The sequence below is a fragment of the Tachyglossus aculeatus genome, chromosome 9 (assembly GCF_015852505.1).
Source record: "Tachyglossus aculeatus isolate mTacAcu1 chromosome 9, mTacAcu1.pri, whole genome shotgun sequence".
NCBI lineage: Eukaryota > Metazoa > Chordata > Mammalia > Monotremata > Tachyglossidae > Tachyglossus > Tachyglossus aculeatus.
Window position 1 is genome coordinate 48,878,812 of NC_052074.1, and position 21,025 is coordinate 48,899,836.

Below are 21,025 nucleotides of genomic sequence, written 5' to 3' on the forward strand. Positions count from 1 at the left end.
CGCCGCTTGTCAGCTGTGTGACTTTGCGCAAGTCACTTAGCTTCTCTGTGCCTCAGTTACCTCATCTGTAAAATGGGGATGAAGACTGTGAGCCCCCCGTGGGACAACCTGATCACCTTGTAACCTCCCCAGCGCTTAGAACAGTGCCTTGCACATAGTAAGCGCTTAATAAATGCCATTATTATTGTTGTTATTATTATTATTATTCTCTGTGCCTCAGTTACCTCATCTGTAAAATGGGGATTAAGACTGTGAACCCCCCATGGGACAACCTGATCACCTTGTAACCTCCCCAGCGCTTAGAACAGTACCTTGCACATAGTAAGCGCTTAATAAATGCCGTCATTATTATTATTATTATTCTCTGTGCCTCAGTTACCTCATCTGTAAAATGGGGATTAAGACTGTGAACCCCCCATGGGACAACCTGATCACTTTGTAACCTCCCCAGCGCTTAGAACAGTGCCTTGCACATAGTAAGCGCTTAATAAATGCCGTCATTATTATTATTATTATTATTCTCTGTGCCTCAGTTACCTCATCTGTAAAATGGGGGTTAAGACTGTGAGCCCCCCATGGGACAGCCTGATCACCTTGTAACCTCCCCAGCGCTTAGAACAGTGCTTTACACGTAGTAAGAGCTTAATAAATGCTATTATTATTATTATTATTATTCTCTGTGCCTCAGTTACCTCATCTGTAAAATGGGGATTAAGACTGTGAGCCCCCCATGGGACAACCTGATCACCTTGTAACCTCCCCAGCGCTTAGAACAGTGCCTTGCACGTAGTAAGCGCTTAATAAATGCCATTATTATTATTATTCTCTGTGCCTCAGTTACCTCATCTGTAAAATGGAGATTAAGACTGTGAACCCCCCATGGGACAACCTGATCACCTTGTAACCTCCCCAGCGCTTAGAACAGTGCCTTGCACATAGTAAGCGCTTAATAAATGCCGTCATTATTATTATTATTATTATTCTCTGTGCCTCAGTTACCTCATCTGTAAAATGGGGGTTAAGACTGTGAGCCCCCCATGGGACAGCCTGATCACCTTGTAACCTCCCCAGCGCTTAGAACAGTGTTTTGCACGTAGTAAGCACTTAATAAATGTCATTATTATTATTATTATTATTATTATTCTCTGGGCCTCAGTTACCTCATCTGTAAAATGGGGATTAAGACTGTGAGCCCCCCATGGACAACGTGATCACCTTGTAACCTCCCCAGCGCTTAGAACAGTGCTTTGCACGTAGTAAGTGCTTAATAAATGCCATTATTATTTATTATTATTATTCTCTGTGCCTCAGTTACCTCATCTGTAAAATGGGGATTAAGACTGTGAGCCCCCCATGGGACAACCTGATCACCTTGTAACCTCCCCAGCGCTTAGAACAGTGCTTTGCACGTAGTAAGCGCTTAATAAATGCCATTATTATTATTATTATTTTCTCTGTGCCTCAGTTACCTCATCTGTAAAATGGGGATTAAGACTGTGAGCCCCCCATGGGACAACCTGATCACCTTGTAACCTCCCCAGCGCTTAGAACAGTGCTTTGCACGTAGTAAGTGCTTAATAAATGCCATTATTATTTATTATTATTATTCTCTGTGCCTCAGTTACCTCATCTGTAAAATGGGGATTAAGACTGTGAGCCCCCCCATGGGACAACCTGATCACCTTGTAACCTCCCCAGCGCTTAGAACAGTGCTTTGCACGTAGTAAGTGCTTAATAAATGCCATTATTATTTATTATTATTATTCTCTGTGCCTCAGTTACCTCATCTGTAAAATGGGGATTAAGACTGTGAGCCCCCCATGGGACAACCTGATCACCTTGTAACCTCCCCAGCGCTTAGAACAGTGCCTTGCACGTAGTAAGCGCTTAATAAATGCCATTATTATTATTATTCTCTGTGCCTCAGTTACCTCATCTGTAAAATGGAGATTAAGACTGTGAACCCCCCATGGGACAACCTGATCACCTTGTAACCTCCCCAGCGCTTAGAACAGTGCCTTGCACATAGTAAGCGCTTAATAAATGCCGTCATTATTATTATTATTATTATTCTCTGTGCCTCAGTTACCTCATCTGTAAAATGGGGGTTAAGACTGTGAGCCCCCCATGGGACAGCCTGATCACCTTCTAACCTCCCCAGCGCTTAGAACAGTGCTTTGCACGTAGTAAGCACTTAATAAATGTCATTATTATTATTATTATTATTATTATTCTCTGGGCCTCAGTTACCTCATCTGTAAAATGGGGATTAAGACTGTGAGCCCCCCATGGACAACGTGATCACCTTGTAACCTCCCCAGCGCTTAGAACAGTGCTTTGCACGTAGTAAGTGCTTAATAAATGCCATTATTATTTATTATTATTATTCTCTGTGCCTCAGTTACCTCATCTGTAAAATGGGGATTAAGACTGTGAGCCCCCCATGGGACAACCTGATCACCTTGTAACCTCCCCAGCGCTTAGAACAGTGCTTTGCACGTAGTAAGCGCTTAATAAATGCCATTATTATTTATTATTATTATTCTCTGTGCCTCAGTTACCTCATCTGTAAAATGGGGATTAAGACTGTGAGCCCCCCCATGGGACAACCTGATCACCTTGTAACCTCCCCAGCGCTTAGAACAGTGCTTTGCACGTAGTAAGCGCTTAATAAATGCTATTATTATTATTATTATTCTCTGTGCCTCAGTTACCTCATCTGTAAAATGGGGGTTAAGACTGTGAGCCCCCCATGGGACAGCCTGATCACCTTGTAACCTCCCCAGCGCTTAGAACAGTGCTTTGCACGTAGTAAGCGCTTAATAAATGCTATTATTATTATTATTATTCTCTGTGCCTCAGTTACCTCATCTGTAAAATGGGGATTAAGACTGTGAGCCCCCCATGGGACAACCTGATCACCTTGTAGCCTCCCCAGCGCTTAGAACAGTGCTTTGCACGTAGTAAGCGCTTAATAAATGCCATTATTATTATTATTATTTTCCCTGTGCATCAGTTACGTCATCTGTAAAATGGGGATTAAGACTGTGAGCCCCCCATGGGACAACCTGATCACCTTGTAACCTCCCCAGCGCTTAGAACAGTGCCTTGCACATAGTAAGCGCTTAATAAATGCCGTCATTATTATTATTATTATTATTCTCTGTGCCTCAGTTACCTCATCTGTAAAATGGAGATTAAGACTGTGAACCCCCCATGGGACAACCTGATCACCTTGTAACCTCCCCAGCGCTTAGAACAGTGTTTTGCACGTAGTAAGCGCTTAATAAATGCCATTATTATTATTATTATTATTATTCCCTGAGAATCGGAGTCTCTTGGACTTCGTGCCGACTGTCTGGGCCAAGAACATCCTCGTTCGGGGAGTGGGGGGAATAAAGTCGGGACTTGGAGGTGAGCCATGTGGGTTCATTTATTCCCTCGCGGTTTGGCATTACCCCCTTGGACTGAGAAGCAGCGTGGCTTAGTTGATAGAGCACAAGCCTGGGAGTCGGAAGGTCATGGGTTCTAATCCCACTCTGCCACTTGTCTGCCCTAGGACCTTGACCAAGTCCCTTTACTTCTCTGTGCCTCAGTTACCTCATCTGTAAACTAGAGATTGAAACTGTGAGTCCAACGTGAAGCTGTGTCCAACCCGGTTGGCTTGTGTCCGCCCCAGCGTTCAGTACAGTGCCCGGCACACAGCCTCAGTTGCCTCATCTGTAAAATGGGGATGGAGACCGTGAGTCCAAAGCTGGACGGGGACCGTGTCCAACCCAATTTGCTTGTATCCGTCCCAGCGCTTAGTACAGAAGCAGCATGAGCCAGTGGAAGGAGCACGGGCTTGGGAGTCAGAGGTCATGGGTTCTAGTCCCGGCTCGGCCATTGCTGTGTGACACTGGGCAAGTCCCTTCATTTCTTTGAGCCGCCACTTATCAGCTGTGTGACTTTGGGGAAATAACTTCTCTGTGCCTCAGTTACCTCATCTGTAAAATGGGAATTAAGACTGTGAGCCCCACGTGGGACAACCTAATCATCTTGTATCTTCCCCCAAGCGCTTAGAACAGTGCTTCGCACATAGTAAAGGCTTAACAAATGTCATTATTATTATTATTATTATTGTTACAGTGCCTGGCACACGGTGAGTGCTTAACAAGTACCATACATTATTATCATTCTCTGTGCCTCAGTTACCCCGTCTGTCAAATGGAGATTAAGACTGTGAGCCCCACGTGGGACAACCTGATTACCTTGTAACTATCCCAGTGCTTAGAACGGTGTTTGGCACCCAGTGAGCGCTTTACAAATACCATAATTCAAATTATTATTCAGGATCCCTCCCGCTCCGTGCTCGGTGATGATGATGACATTTGTTAAGCTCCTACTCTGTGCAAAGCACTGTCTCCCAACCCCCGGCCAAGGTGTGCGGCAGGACCAACCCATTCCCGCGGGGCCCGGGATCCCGCCGGCGGAGGGAAGGAAGCGCAGGCAGACTGGAGCGGATAGATGCTCCAGATAATCTGCATCCAGGCGCACAGATTAAATATTTATTTACTAAAGAAGCCATAGACATCACTGCCGGTGCATTAAGACCCTGGAGCCCAACAGCCTATGATTATTTCCAAACTTTCCAAGGAGATGCTATATTGTCACGGTGAGTGGCTTCTACATAGAGAAGCAGCGTGGCTCAGTGGAAAGAGCCTGGGCTTTGGAGTCAGAGGTCATGGGTTCAAATCCCGGCTCTGCCGATTGTCAGCTGTGTGACTTGGGGCAAGTCACTTCACTTCTCTGGGCCTCAGTTACCTCATCTGTAAAATGGGGATTAAGACTGTGAGCCCCCCGTGGGGCAACCTGATCACCTTGTAACCTCCCCAGCGCTTAGAACAGTGCTTTGCACATGGTAAGCGCTTAATAAATGCTATCATTATTATTATTATTATTATTACCAGGAGACAAAACCTTCCCGAGGTGGGTGGGTTACTCTGCCTTTTTCCCCTCCCTCTTCTTCTCCTCTCCCCGCCCCCGGCCCTCACAACACTCGAGCCCCAGTCCTACCACCCGCCATGTGGAATGGTGATTTTTCGAGGGGAGAGAGGCGAGCAGGGGGGTGGGATCCATTCATAAGGGACTCGCCCAGGTAATGCGCGTTTTTGTATTAACTGGAAAAGACACATTCTGGAACTTTTTCCGGGTTAGACGAGGCCACCGGCTCGTGGTTTTGTGTGTGCTTTGCACCTTGCGATCGTTACATTCAACTGAATATTTGGCTCATTCAGAACCGAAGTCTCCCGACATCGAATCCCCTCCCCCGTACTCTCCCCGGAAAAGGCGAGGGGGTGGGGAGAGTTTAGAAAAATGTTTAGTAAATTGCACATCTTTTGCCTTTTCCTCTAGCAGTGGCCACAAAAGCTTAAAGGTGACACAACAACGATCACGCAGACCCAACACATCCTCTCTCGCCCCCCCCCCCCGCCTTCCATAACCCACAATAAAATCATCTCCTCCAATTTGCCATGGTCGGCGCGACCAGGAGCCAGGTGATTATCCTAATTAATGTCTATCTAATTAAATTACTGTCAGCAGTTAACCAATGGCAGGAGCCGTTTCATCCGCTCCACCAGGAGCAAGATCAAAAGTGAGCCTTTTCTGATTGCTGCATAGTGTCAATTGGCCAATCTCTTCTCCCTGGGAAAAAAAAAAAAGTAAATCAAACCTTTGAGAAGCATTTGCTGGTTGAAGTGCTTTCCGTCTAGTGAGGGGGGTCTGTGGATTTTCTAGTTTATGATCTATATAGCACTTTAAAAGCCAGGGCCGGGGGGTGGGGGTGGGGGGGGGGGGGCGATTATTCTGGTTCTAGAGCTATGCAGTTAGAGCACTGTCTCTCTCCCTCTATCATGCTGTCCAAGAAATTTCTCAATGTAAGCAGCAGCTACCCACATTCGGGCGGATCCGAGCTTGTCTTGCACGACCATCCCATTATCTCGACCGCTGACAACCTGGAGAGGAGTTCACCTTTGAAAAAACTCGCCAGGGGGATGACGAATCAGTCCGATGCGGACAATTTCGCCGACTCCAAGGACTCACCAGGGGACGTCCAGAGAAGTAAACTCTCTCCCGTCTTGGACGGGGTCTCCGAGCTTCGTCACAGTTTCGATGGATCTGCAGCAGATCGCTATCTGCTGTCTCAGTCCAGCCAGCCCCAGTCGGCCGCCACTGCTCCCGGCGCTATGTTCCCGTACCCGGGCCAGCACGGACCGGCTCACCCTGCCTTCTCCATCGGCAGCCCCGGCCGCTACATGGCCCACCACCCCGTCATCGCCAATGGAGCCTACAACAGCCTCCTGTCCAATTCTTCGCCTCAAGGCTACCCCGCGGCGGGCTACCCTTACCCCCAGCAGTACGGCCACTCCTACCAAAGCGCGCCTTTCTACCAGTTCTCCTCCAGCCAGTCCGGGCTGGTGCCCGGCAAGGCTCAGGTCTACCTGTGCAACAGGCCGCTCTGGCTGAAATTTCACCGCCATCAGACCGAGATGATCATCACCAAACAGGGAAGGTAAAAAAAAAAAAAAAAAAGAAGCAAAGGAAAGGCTCCTCCGCCGCCGTTCCTCTCCCGCTGCGGCTCCGGGGGATGGCGGGGTGGCCGTGCCAAGGGGCATCTCCCTCCCCAAGGCTCCCGGGGAGGCAGGGATGGCTCTGGGGAGGAGGCCGGGCCCGGGGCAGGGATGCACCGGCCCGAGGGGACCCCGGGATGGAGAACGGGTGAGCCCACTGTTGGACTGTCTCTATATGTTGCCAATTTGTACTTCCCAAGCGCTTAGTACGGTGCTCTGCACCCAGGAAGCGCTCAATAAATACGATTGATGATGATGATGAAGGGGCACGGGTACCGGGGGCTTGGAGATGGGAGAGGCCCGTCCTCCGACCCTCCCACCGCCCAGCCGGCCTCGCCCCAACGGGCCGCAGAGGGTAGATTTCCTCGCAGGCGACCCTCGCCTTCCCCGAGGACCGGGCACCCTCCCTGCCCCGTTGGCAAGGCCACTTCCAGCCCCGGGCTTTGGGTACCGAATCGTTCGCATTAACGGTCTTTCCCACATTTTCTCTCCCTCTCTTGGTGTTTTGTTTTTCGTTTTTTGTTTTTTCAATCTCAATAGGCGCATGTTTCCTTTTTTAAGTTTTAACATTTCTGGTCTCGATCCCACGGCTCATTACAATATTTTTGTGGATGTAATTTTGGCGGATCCCAATCACTGGAGATTTCAAGGCGGCAAATGGGTTCCTTGCGGCAAAGCGGACACCAATGTACAAGGCAAGTTCTTCCAATTAACACTTTTTCTGACACTTGCTTAGGTGAGAATGATTAATTAAAGCCTTTGTGGACGGGCTCGGGCGACTTTTAAAACGAGACTCGGCCAATGGATCTTAAAAAGAAAAGGAGAGAAGGGGGGAAAAGGGGGACAGAGAGAGGGGAGGGAAGAAGGGTGGGTGGGTTGGGCAGATGCTGTTTTCATCTTCCCCAGAAAAGCGTCGCCTGCAAAGCCCTGTCGCCTCTAATGGGATTCACTGAAGCCAGGTGTGTGTGTGTGCGCGTGTGTGTGTGTGTGTGTGTGTGCACAAGTGCGCGCGAAAACAGTGGCACCGCGTACAATGTGAGCAGTTACATATTTGTTTCTCCAGGAAACCGGGTTTACATGCACCCCGATTCCCCCAATACCGGGGCTCACTGGATGCGCCAGGAAATCTCTTTTGGAAAATTAAAACTTACAAACAACAAAGGAGCGTCAAACAACAACGGGCAGGTCAGTGGAACGCACACACCCACACCCATCCACCCGCTCACACGCATCAGGCCCTCCCCCCCGCAGACCACGAGAAACACCAACACCGCACCACCACCCGAGGCTCAGACATAGGGGTTTTTTCTCTTCCTTGAACATGTCCTTGAAAATCTTTTTAACTATTCAATTCGAATCTGCCAAAAAATGAAATCCAAACAAAACGGATTGATCCTCTTTCCTGCCTTCCCCGGCTTCTAGTTTCCCTTCCCTGGTCCTGCCCTCTCCGCTCCCAGCTTTCCCAGTGTCATGTTAACGGATCGATGTCTCGTTTCGGAAAGAGCCTGGAGTGATTTGCAGGTTGGGCCGATCTTTGACCCTCCTCCACAGGGGCGAGAGAGGTAGTCGTGGCCTGAGGAATGGTCTGGGGGTCCGGGGCGCCTTTTCCAAAACGTGATCGAGGCCGATGCCTTTTGACAGCTGTGAGACGGCCAGGTCTTCATCCTCAGTCACCAGCCTGGCATGGAGAAGCAGGCCCCTCCAAATCGCTCCCTCCCCGCCAGGCTGGGACACGACAGAGAGCCACGCATCGTGTTTTTAACTTGCTGCTCGGTCTCTCCCCCTTTTCTCCGCCCGACAGATGGTGGTTTTGCAGTCTTTGCACAAGTACCAGCCCCGCTTGCATGTGGTCGAAGTGAACGAGGACGGCACCGAGGATACCAACCAGCCAGGCAGAGTTCAGACTTTCACCTTCCCCGAGACCCAGTTCATTGCGGTCACCGCCTACCAAAACACCGATGTAAAAAGGGGGCTTGTTCGTTTCGCTCGCGGCAAGCATCACCCCCGGTCCGGTCACCAGCGGCGATAGCCCCCACCCCCCCGCCTGTAGACTTAAAAGTCGAGGCCGGATCTGCACACTCCTTGTGCACCCTCCAAAAAAAATGCAGTCAGGAGGGAATCGCTTCTGACTCCGGCTACCAGCACCTTTTGGTGGTCTCCGGGATTCCTGGGGGCTTTGCATTTTGGAGGTCAGAATTTGGTGCGAAAACTGAGACTGTCTGCTTCCCTCAGTTCTTCATCTTCCCTTTGCAATTCGAGCAGATTTCTCCCAGCCTATTTTTTCCCCATGGCCGAGTGCTGGCGTTATCGCAGAATATCAAAACGCTTCACTTTTGAAGCTAAATTTTTCCCAGGGGTTCGGGATTGATGACTGAAATGAACAAATATCAACATTCTTGAAGGCCTAAAGAACATCGACATTTACATTGTTCAAAACGATTATATAGATATTTATAATATATAAATAGGCCACTAACGGTTACGTTGTCCCGGGAATGAATTCCAGTAGCATTTGATCAATTCTAGCATTTTTTAAAACAAGCTTGCACAAAGCTGGTAATCGCTGCTGTTGTCTGTGTTGGGGGTGATGGTGCTTTAAAATTAGAGTAAAAATTACATACACATGAAACCTGTGTTTATCGTATATCAGCGGGTGTTCTGGTTGTGTAGCTGCTACATTAAACTCAAAGCAAGTGTAAAAATGCTGCGTTTAAACATTTGAAAGAATCAGGATTTAGCTTTCAACTCAATTTCACTGCACATAATTTTCACGGAATATATGATCTTGTGTCCAAAAAGCACCTGTAAAAATGCATTTAATTACTCGAAAAGATATAGAACGGCCCAATAGCCTTTCTTTTTTTATTTCATTTTACAAACGTTGTTTCTTATTAATAATCGAGGCTTCCTCCTACCTTCCCTTCTTACAGGCACCTCCAATTTTTTAACGGGAGGAAATTGTGCAGCTAATTAGTTTGGCACTAAAGAGCCGGTGCAGTGTGCGCAACCTATGAATTCTCAAACCTGCATCCTGCCGGTATGTGAGGGAAAAATTACATTGATTTTTTTTTCTTTCTCCCAGATTACCCAACTGAAAATAGATCACAACCCCTTCGCCAAAGGCTTTCGGGACAACTATGACACGTAAGTAAATCTGCTTCTCGGGGCGCGCCTGATCGCGTGGCCTTCACCTGAATTGCCCCTAGGGTTGGCCTTTCCTGAGCCGTGGCGAATTTAAATTTTCGCGGACGCGGTTGGACTGTAGGATTTTCCCACCCTTTCTGGTGCTCTGCGTTCCCCTCCCACCTCCAGTCTCTCTGTTTTTGGTCCCCCTCCTGTCGGTTGGGTTTCTTCGTGTGGTTCCAGGCAGGGGTAGGCCAAGTGTTTGAACTGGCAAAGGATGGCTCTTGTCTGAATCGGAAAGCTGTTCGGCATTGCGACCGGAATGGCTGGTTGGTTGGAGGGAGATAGCGGCGCTCTGGGTGTGCAGAAGTCCTGGGCTTTGGATGGCTGCAGATGCTCCTCTCAGATTGTCTCCGAAGCCCTGTCCGCGATTCTGCCTGAAACTGCATGGTGCCTTGGCAGTTGTGATTGTCAACTTGGCGTCGAAGGCTTTTATTTATCCATTTCTAAGTTTCCTGCAATAACATTTCCTGGGTGCACATGTAGAGTGGGCTAGATCAAAGCATGCGTCGTCTGAAAGAGGGCCCAGGGGCGGGCAGACCTGTGGACCACCGTCCGTCTCAGATCTGAGGAGATGACTGAATTGGCCACGGACTGTAGATGGAAGGTGGTGGAAGGGCACCATTTCCTCCGTCTTCATCGTCCCGGCTGGACCTCTTACATGTTGTGCTGTCTCTCCCTTCCCCAAACCCTCCTGGCTCATTTTTGCCCCCCTTTTCCCCTTCCTCTGGGAGAATCGGGTGTGGCAGCGGAATCCTTCCCTAGGAATATCCTCCAGGCTGAAGGACCGAGCGCCCTTTCTTCGAGCTTCTTAGGTGGAAAAGCTAGTTGTGGATTTCCAAGGAGTGTGGGGATTCCCGCGATTTGGTTTTTCCGGCCAAGTGTTCGTTGTGCGGGGAACTCGGATGCCCGGGATCGGGCCGTGTGGCCTCTCCCTGCTTAGGCACGAAAACCCAAAATCCAAGAGAAAACAGACAAGTAGGAAGCCGTTTCCCATCCTCCCTCCCGTAGGCCGGGAAGCCGCCGTGCCCTCCTCTTGGATCCAGACAGGCGGAGGGAAGCGGGGAGGTACTGCCCTGGTAGCAGGCCCGGCCCCCGGGCAAGAGAGCAGTCCAGACCACCCGATTTCCAGCTAGGGAAGGACGCCGGAATGGGAGGACAGCGGAGCTACGACCCCCGGCCCAGCCGCAGTGTGCCCGAAACGGGGAAGGGGCAGGGACAGCTCTGAGACCCCTTGGGGGCTCGGCCTTCGCGTTAGGACCCCAGAGAAAAAGGCCTCGTTTGGTAAACGGGAGCCCAATTCCCAAGGGAGTCCTGATCTGGGGGCGCTGTAACCTTATATGTTGCCGATTTGTACTTCCCAAGCGCTTAGTACAGTGCAGTGCACACAGTAAGCGCTCAATAAACACGATTAAATGAACGGAGGAGAGACAGGTGCTGCTTACTGACCCCCGGTTCCCCTCCCGCCCCTCCTCGTCCACTATTCGAAACGCGGGAACTGACTGTGGTCAGGCAGACTGAGTAAATGTAGTGTCCCTGGGAGTTGGGCTGAGTGTACAGTCGCTGGGAGTGGAGTTGGAGAACAGGCATTAGAGACTGGAGTGGGCAGTACAGTCTCTGGGAATGGAAAGAGGGTACAGTCTGGGAACAGTGTACAGTCAGCGGGAGCGGAGTCACTAGGAATGGAGTGAGAATACAGTCACTGGGAGTGGAGAGAGTGTGAAGTCTCCGGGAACAGAGTGAGTTTATAGTCACTAGGAATGGAGAGGGTGTGAAGTCTTTGGGAACAGAGTGTATAGTCACTGGGAGTGGAATCACTAGCAATGGAGTCAGTGCACAACCTCTGGGGGTGAGAGTGAGCGTGCGGCCCCTGGGAGCGGAGTCTACGATGATGTGAGTCTACAGCTAATAATGGGAGTAGAATTACTGTACAGTCACTGGGAGTTGAATGAAAGAACAGGCATTGGAGAGCGGAATGGGAATACAACCTCTGGGATTGTACAGAGTGAGTGTACAGTTTCTGGGAATGACGTGTGTGGACAGTCTCTGTGAATAGAGTGAATGTATAGTTTCTGGAAATGAAGTGAATGTACAGTTTCTGGGAATGAGATGTGCATATAGTCTCTAGGTGAGTGTACGGTCACTGGAATTGTAGACAATAGAGTGTAGGCAGTGTAGACTGTAAGCTCATTGTGGGTTCATTATGGGCAGGAAATGTTTCTGCTAATTCTGTTGTACTTTCCCACGTGCTTTTAACAGTGCTCTGCACATAGTAAGTGCTGAGTAAATACCATTGATTGATTGATTAAATGGAGTGAATGTACAGCCTTTGAGAATGGAGTGAGTGTACAGTCATTGGAAACAGAGTTTTTGGGATTGGAGTGAGTGTACAGTCTCTGGGAATGGAGAGAGTGTGCAGTTACTGAGAGCAGAGTTACTGGGAGAGGAGTGAGTAGTCATTGGGATTGTATTGAATGTACAGCCATTGGGAATGGAACGAGGAATGTACAGTCGTTGAGAATGAAGTGAGTGCAATTTCGGCATACAGACTGAGCATACTGAGAGCTGAATGAGTGTACAGTCACTGGAAGAGGAGTGAGTGTCATTTCTGGGAGCAGACTGAGTGTTCAGTTTCTGAGAGTGGAGTGAGTATACAATCATTGGGCTCTCAGTGAAAATACAGGCATTGGGGAGCAAAGTTTAAAGTACAGCAACACTTCCACTGTCGTCTTCTTCCAACTCGGCTCAATCTGCAGACCCGATTTCACAAAGAGTAGGCCTGCAATATTTCTGTACCACCCCATCCCCCCCAATCCAGATTTCAACTCTGGGCACATTTTCCAACACCACCAAACAGAAACCCCTTAAAAACTGTCTCTCTCCAACAACCCTCCCTGTTGAGATATTCATTCCTCACTGCTCTTGATTGCCGTGAATTTGAGGGCCAGGTCTGACCCTAAAAGTCGAGGTTTTAACTCTGGGAACTCTGTCATAGAAAGAGGTCCCCCTCCAGACTTCTTGCACCACCAGCTTCAAGTTCAGCTGATATTCGGGTGGGAGGTAGAGAGAAGGGCTGTGGCTTTTGCTCAGCCCCCTCGTAGAGGGTGGATGGATGTCATTTCAGGGATACTGTTGGTACATATACAGAAGAGGAAGGATTAATGGAGGTGTATAGGCATGCATGTGCTCCCTTGATTTATCATTTCCGCCAATCACATCCCCAAAATGATCTCTTTGACATCCTGGGCCTTGCCCCCTCCTGTTGCAAACTCCTGCCGATTGTAGAGGCAGGGGAAGAAGGTGTATCAGGTCCAGACCCAAAAAGCCTGGCAGTCCCAAGGTATTTGGACTGGGGGGTGGGTGGGGGGAGAATCCCTGGGCCTCAAGTTTTTGAGAGGCAAAGATTCAAGTCTTTAACTGCATGAGGTGTAACGTAGGATGAAGGCTGATGGGCATGTTTCCTGACAGTGGCACAACTTGTCCTCCTTGGAGGAGCCATGGGCTCTATGGCTATTAGGGCTAGTGGCAGTAGGAACAAGAAAGAAAGAGCAGGAGAGACTAGGTGCCCCAGCAGCCTCATAATCAATTCCACCTGCAGTGTTTCCCCAGGTTCTGGAGGATATATAGCCTCTCCCAGCACTGGAACGAATGAACACCCACACAAACCTTCTTCCCCTTCCTCCCCATCCTCCCCCTCCCCGCCTTGGAGATTTTTCACACTTGATCTTGAACCAGGAAGGCAGAGACTTCCCTGAGGCACACAGTTAATGGAGGGAATTTACATGGCAGTGCTGGAAAGAGTGGGGAGATGACAGAAAAAAAAATTAGGCCTTTTCCAAAAATGAGGCCTTCAGTGCTAAGCACCTCATGACCCAACCTGCCTTTGTGTATATGCACACTTATATACTTGTAGGGAAGGGTATGTTTTTCCTCAGACGCATATACTGTCCTGTTTTATCTTGTGGAAGCGTGTGCATAGATATCTGGGGCAGCAGGCGGGACCACGAACCAGCCATTCACTGCTGCATGTGGGTGTCTGGTGTCCCGAGGGAGGGACGGCGGGGGGTGAGGGGGGGCGGGGGACGGGACGGGGGTCAATGGTGCTTGGGTATACCCTGTGTGCACTGGGGGCTGGTGTGAGTGTGTTCATTCATTCATTCAATCGTATTTATTGAGCGCTTACTGTGTGCAGAGCGCTGTACTAAGCGCTTGGAAAGTACAAGTTGGCAACACATAGAGATGGTCCCTACCCAACAACAGGCTCACAGTCTAGAAGGGGGAACAGTCTAGAAGGAGGAGTGTGTGTGTGTGTGTGTGTAGAGGCCGGTTTTGCTGAGGAACCTTCCCTCCCAGGGTGGGTTGATTTTGGGGGGAGGGGGATGTGTGTGTGTGTGTGTGTAGTCCGGTTTTGCTGAGGAACCTTACCTCCCAAGGTGGGTTGATTTGGGGGGGGGGGGGCGGGTAGTGGTGATGTGTGTGTGTGTGTGTAGGCCTGTTTTGCTGAGGAACCTTCCCTCCCAGGGTGGGTTGATTTTTGGGGGGCGGGTAGTGGTGGTGTGTGTGTAGGCCGGTTTTGCTGAGGAACCTTCCCTCCCAGGGTGGGTTGATTTTTGGGGGACGGGTAGTGGTGGTGGGGTGTGCGTGTGTGTGTGTGTGTGTGTGTGTGTGTGTGTGTAGGCCGGTTTTGCTGAGGAACCTTCCCTCCCAGGGTGGGTTGATTTTTGGGGGGGCGGGTAGTGGTGGTGTGTGTGTAGGCCGGTTTTGCTGAGGAACCTTCCCTCCCAGGGTGGGTTGATTTTTGGGGGACGGGTAGTGGTGGTGGGGTGTGCGTGTGTGTGTGTGTGTGTGTGTGTGTGTGTGTGTGTGTGTGTGTAGGCCGGTTTTGCTGAGGAACCTTCCCTCCCAGGGTGGGTTGATTTTGGGGGGGGGCGGGTAGTGGTGGTGTGTGTGTAGGCCGGTTTTGCTGAGGAACCTTCCCTCCCAGGGTGGGTTGATTTTTGGGGGACGGGTAGTGGTGGGGGGGTGTGCGTGTGTGTGTGTGTGTGTGTGTGTGTGTGTGTGTAGGCCGGTTTTGCTGAGGAACCTTCCCTCCCAGGGTGGGTCGATTTTGGGGGGGGCGGGTAGTGGTGATGTGTGAGAGTGAGTGTGTGTGTGCGTGTGTGTGTGTGTGTGTGTGTGGCTTCCGACGGCGGCCCCCCCCGCCCCCCGCCCGCTTGTCTCGGCAGGATCTACACGGGCTGCGACATGGACCGGCTGACCCCGTCGCCCAACGACAGCCCGCGTTCGCAGATCGTTCCGGGCGCCCGCTACGCCATGGCCGGCTCCTTCCTGCAGGACCAGTTCGTCAGCAACTACGCCAAGGCGCGGTTCCACCCGGGCGCCGGCGCGGGGCCGGGCCCGGGCGGCGACCGCAGCGTCCCGCACACCAACGGGCTGCTGTCGCCGCAGCAGCAGGCGGCGGCGGCGGCGGCGGCGGCGGCGGCGGCGGGCGAGGAGCCCGGCGGCCCGGCGCCGCAGCGCTGGTTCGTCGCCCCGGCCAACAACCGGCTGGACTTCGCGGCCGCCGCCTCGGCCTACGACACGGCCACCGACTTCGCGGGCAACGCGGCCACGCTGCTGTCCTACGCGGCGGCCGGCGTCAAGGCCCTGCCGCTGCAGGCGGCCGGCTGCACCGCCAGGCCGCTCGGATACTACGCGGCCGCCGACCCGTCGGGCTGGGGGGCCCGCAGCCCCCCGCAGTACTGCGCCGCCAAGCCCGGCTCCGTGCTGTCCTGCTGGCCCAGCAGCGCCCGCATGGCCAGCGCCGGCGGGGCGGGAGCAACGGCGGCGGCGGCAGCGGGAGCGGGTGCAAGCGGAGGAGGGGCCGGAGGAGGGGCCGGAGGAGGAGGAGGAGGAGGGAGCCACGGCCACCCCTACCTGGGCGAGGAGGCCGAGAGCCTGGCCGCCCCCGAGCGCTCCCCGCTGCCCGGCCCCGACGACTCCAAGCCCAAGGACCTGTCCGACTCCAGCTGGATCGAGACCCCCTCGTCCATCAAGTCCATCGACTCCACCGACTCTGGGATTTACGAGCAGGCCAAGCGCCGGCGGATCTCGCCCTCGGACACGCCCGTGTCCGAGAGCTCCTCCCCCCTGAAGAGCGAGGGCTTGGCCCAGAGGGACTGCGACAAGACCTGCGCCAAGGACATAGGCTACTACGGCTTCTACTCGCACAGCTAGGCTCGCTGACCAGGCCGCCCAAGCCCTCCCGGCCCCCAGACCACCTATAAATACTCCTCCTCCTCCTCCTCCTCTCCCTCCCCTTCCCCTTCCCCTTCCCACGCTCCCCCCCCCTTCGTCCCTCTCCCTCCCCATCCTTCTTATTTGGTTCCTCGTCCTCTCACGACCTCTCTCCCCGGTCCCACCATCACCACCTCCCGTGAATAAACGCAGACAGGTCTCCGGATGTGTTTTTAACCTTTTGCACAGCAATCTCTGCAGTTAGCGCACTGATCTTCAGCTTCAGCCGTACGTTTTTATTTTATTTCCCTCCCCGGTAAAGAGTTTCCTCCCTAGGTGAATCTCTCCCATCTCTCTCTACTTTCCAGTCTCCGCTCTATCACTTTATATCTCTATTCCCGCTCTCTCTCTCCCCTCCATCCCTTTAGACTGTGAGCCCACTGTTGGGTAGGCACTGTCTCTATGTGTTGCCAATTTGTATTTCCCAAGCGCTTAGTACAGTGCTCTGCACGTAGTGAGCGCTCAATAAATACGATTGATGATGATCCCTTCTGACTCTCCCACTCGCTTCTTTCCGACTCTGACTTTTCTCTCCTTGTCACTCACACTCCTTCTCCTCTCCTCCCTCCTCTGTGAATCGTAATGAAATCCGTCACTTTCAGGAGATCTGGCCAGTCCTTAGTCCTGCCAGTCAAGGGCCGAGCAGAGCAGCAATTCCGATCCGATTTCCAGTCCCGTTTCTCTACCCTCCCCCTTGCCCTCAACCTCGACCCCCTCCCTCCCCCCCTCGGATAAGTAGGATGTCGACTCTCGAAACTGGGACCATTCAGCGCTTCCTTCCTTATCCATGAATGGATGGATGGATGGTAGGGATGTTAATAATGTTAGTGGAACAAAGCCTGTGAAATGCCTGTACATAGTGTTAATTTATTGTAACGAATGGGTAGTTTTTATTCTTATCGTGAAGACACAAAACCAGTTCCTGCTTAACTTTCTCAGTTCTTTTTCCCGAGAAACGGTTAACTATAACTTAAGAGGCTCCGGAAATGTGAAATGGCCAATAGCTCTATAGCAGTGAGTAATGGGTTTCTCACTTCTCTGCAATCCCTCGCATGGAATAATTACTCTGTGCCCTAGGTGCACACACAGCTAAGGCGACCCTACCCAAGCTCCCGGAAAGAATAGAAATCTGTTTTTATAGGGAAGTCGATTAAGTGGCACGACGCCTCCAAAAAAGCGAAGTTAACTGAATTTGAGGTTTTTTTTTTAATTTTTCTAAATCGAATATCTCGATATCAGCAATATTATTTTGCCTTATTTGTTTTTCCCAAAGTGCCAAATCCATTACTGGTCTGTGCAGGTGCCAAATATGCTGACAAACTGTTTCCAAATTTCTTTTCCGTCCCTCCCCCTTTATATGCTGTAAATCTTTGTAATGAATAATCTACAAACGATATAGATGATTGAATCGTTGGTAACTATAGTGTAGTCCAGTGAAGATGAATTGTGTGAGTTGTATATTTTACTGCATTTTAGTTTTGATAATGCCTTTTTCCCCCTCATGTAGAAAACAGCTGAAATCTGACTTCCTTGAGAAAACACTAGCATTGGTGAGAGTAAAACTATTCCCCCACCGCCCCCCCCCTTAAGTCTTGTTAAATTCGATAAGGAGCATAAAATCCCCCTCCCCCCTGGAAGTAGATTAGTAGGATTTCGAATGTTGTGTAGAAAAACTATACAATAACTTTTTTTGTATTTTAAATTACAACGTGAAATATGCATCAGACACAATATTCAATCTAGATTCCAGTCGAAGGTTGCGGGGGGGGGGCGGGGGGAGGGGACCGCGGGTGTGTGGCGGGGGAGGTTCCTTATAGAAATTCAGGGTCTCAACGTGTGTATATTTTTTGGCTCTTCTGTAAAGCTAATGTTGTGATTTTTATATTTGTTCTGTTTTGTCTGTGAACTGAATAATTTATACAAGTACACGCTCCATTGAAAAATGTTTTGTTTTTGCTCGTTTGTATCGTCTGTGTAAAACAAGTTAAATAAATCTGGTAAAACGTTAATATGGTGTTTCAAAGCAGTCTTCGGTTTAGAAAGAAATTAATTACACCAGGTGATCAGTTTGAAGCACTGGGGGCAAGCGGAGGTGGGAGTTTAGGTGGGAGGGTGGCGAGGGAGAATAGCATTCGTTTTTAGACACGCGGGCAGCTTTGTAAAAAAAAAAAATGACCCTGTAACAAATACCAATTATGATTCCCTTGCATTTCCCTTAGTCCATCTTTCTCGCAATTACTTTGTTTCTTATAGGTCAGATCTCATTGTGCTGCTCTGTCTGTTTTTCTTCAGGCTAGTGTATATACGGTTCCCCACCTTATCGAACAGACCATCTGTGAACTCGGGGGAAAAAATAACGGGGGCAGCAACAGGAAAGAGGCATACAAGGAAGATTTGACTTTAGGTTGTTTTTTTGTTTTGTTTTAATTCACAGAGCCGAGGTATCGGGGCAGAAGGGTAGATTTAAATGCATGCTGAGGGGAGACTGAGGCCGAAGCTGTAGGCAGTGGACAGGAACCCCAGTCTCTCGAACCTGGGGCCTTCGAGGTAAGAGTCACGGGCCACGCCAACCTAGAAACGCCCTTCTTCGATTTCCTTCAGGCCGTTGGCTTTCCCGTAAAGCAGCCCGAGAAACCGAGTCCTGGGATCTGAACGCGGGGCTTGCGGACCGTTTTCTAAGGCAGCGGGACCAAGTGAACGGGGCCCGAGAGCACCGACCTCTTCCCTAGGGTTGCCTGCCGGGCGGCCAGCCCGCTCGCTGGGCCGCCCTTCTCGCACCCTCGCACTCCAAGCCTTCTGGTGGTAGGGAAGATGTCCCGGGAAACAAGTCTGGAGATGGTAACAGCCGTCTCTCCTCGGCCCTCTGTCCAAACTAGGGGACCGAAGTCTCACTCTTTTCCCCGCAATTTTTCTCTCTTCCTCTGCCCCACTCTCTTTTTCTTCCTCTCTCTCTTCCTCTTCCCCATCTTCCTCTTCATCTCTCTTTTCCTCCCTCTCCCTCCCCCAGTTTTCTTCCTCTCCCTCTTCCCTACTCTTCCTCTCCCCATCTTCCTCTTCATCTCTCTTTTCCTCCCTCTCCCTCCCCCAGTTTTCTTCCTCTCTCCCTCTTCCCTACTCTTCCTCTCCCTTTCTCTCTCCCTCCCTCTCTCTCTTCCTCTCCCACTCCCTCCTCCCTCTCTTCCTCTTTCCCCACTCTCCCTCCCCCTTCTTCCTCCCTCTCTCACCAAGGTGTTTCTTGGACGGAAAAGAAATCTCAGGCAAGGAAGTTTTTTTCTTTCGAGCTCTCGAATACAAACCCCTCCACGTTTCCGATACCATGTTTAGCAATGGATGAAAGGTTTTCTCCCTCCTTGACGCTCCCGCTTTCCCCCTTAAGTCTCACAGATGCCAAGAGGACTCACACACGACAGACTAAGACGAAGGCAGGAGCCCAGCGTTGAGAACCGGTTTTCCTGCTCCGGACAGTATTTCTGGTGGCCACTAGGCGGCCCCTCGTGGAGTTGTGTTTTGTCTGACACGTAGAGCTGCTGGTACTGTTACAGGGACTGATTGTTTCTTTGTGTCCCCCTCCTCCCCCACCCCCCCCAAAACCCTTAAATATAAGCAAGAAGACAAAAAAAAAACAACAACAAATGACTTGTGACTGTGCTTTCCTCCCCCACGCCCCCACCCCTGTCCGTGGGATGGCACGGTGAGCTCCCACGCGTTTGCATGACCTTAACTCCGTTTTCTGTCTTCAAGCCTGCAAGGTGGATTTCGAGGCTCCACGTGCGGCCGTAAGTAACCAAACGGTACGCGAGGCGGGTGGCCACCCGACCCGGCCCAGTGAGGCTTTGTCCTGAGTGTGTCGCCCAGTGTGCTTGGCGCTCCGGACGTCTTGCAAGCACGTTTAGTGGCCCCTTCACCCACAAGAGGCGAAGTCACCAGGGCCTGAGCGGGCGAGGCTCTCAGAACCAGGGGTGGAGTAGTTTGCAGACAGGCACGAAGCTCCTGATTCGGATAGACGAGCTTTTCTGAGATTAGAAAGCATTGATTAAAAAAAAAAATTAGGGAGGTCGTTTCACTTGCAGCTCCACCACCATCTGCTGTGTGGACTGAGTCAGCGTGAGGTAAATTTGCAGCTACTTGCTCTTCTCTCGGCAGTATGGTTTTTCCTTTCCTTCAAGGGAATGATCATTTCTCAAAGCTTCCAGGAAGTGTTCGGTGTCTGGTGAAGTGACACTGTCAATGTGTCTGAAAAGCTGCCGCTGTGGAGAAGGAGCCTGGAGTTGGGAAGGAGGGGGTGCGCTACCCCAGGTTTGCTTCCCCACTTTTTCACGTGGGGAATAATCGTGCCAGGGGGGGCAAGGGATGGATAGCTCTCACCTCGTAAACGACGGACGAGGCTGGGCCCAGTACCTGGACTTGGGGGCATGGAGAATTCCTACGACGGAGTTGGTTTTCGGGTGGTTGGCAACGCGCGCAATCTCTCGTCCCTACAGGCCGTAGTCCAGTTGGGAGCACCGAGTGCAACGAGGGAGTAGGAGGACAGGGGTCCCAGAAGCAGCACCCTGGAATGATTCGACGCACAAAGCTCATTTTGGGTAGGGTCGGACACTAACGCGTCACCCTGAGGATTTATTCCCCTCCTGCAATTAATTCCCTGCCCTGGGAATGCTTCTGCTAGAAGGGCATAATAATGATGGCATTTGTTAATGCCATCTTTTAGACTGTGAGCCCACTGTTGGGTAGGGACTGTCTCTATGTGTTGCCTATGTGTACTTCCCAAGCGCTTAGTACAGTGCTCTGCACATAGTAAGCGCTCAATAAATACGATTTATTGATTGTTAAGTGCTTACTATGTGCAAAGCACTGTTCTGAGCGCTGCGGAGGATACAAGGTGATCAGTTTGTCCCACGTGGGGCTCACAGTCTTAATACAGATGAGGCCCAGAGAAGTTAAGTGACTTGCCCAAG

The 21,025-nt window shown here is 51.0% G+C and overlaps 1 protein-coding gene across 1 annotated transcript; it reads left to right on the forward strand.

Moving 5' to 3' along the window:
- Positions 1-5,861: 5,861 nt before the first annotated feature.
- On the forward strand, positions 5,862-16,098 carry TBR1 (T-box brain transcription factor 1). The gene is made up of 6 exons (XM_038751922.1): positions 5,862-6,553; positions 7,152-7,306; positions 7,675-7,796; positions 8,413-8,571; positions 9,694-9,755; positions 15,020-16,098. Exons 1-6 carry the CDS (start codon positions 5,862-5,864, stop codon positions 16,008-16,010), a joined length of 2,181 nt encoding a protein of 726 aa, XP_038607850.1. The 3' UTR covers positions 16,011-16,098.
- The last annotated feature ends 4,927 nt before the right edge of the window (positions 16,099-21,025 follow it).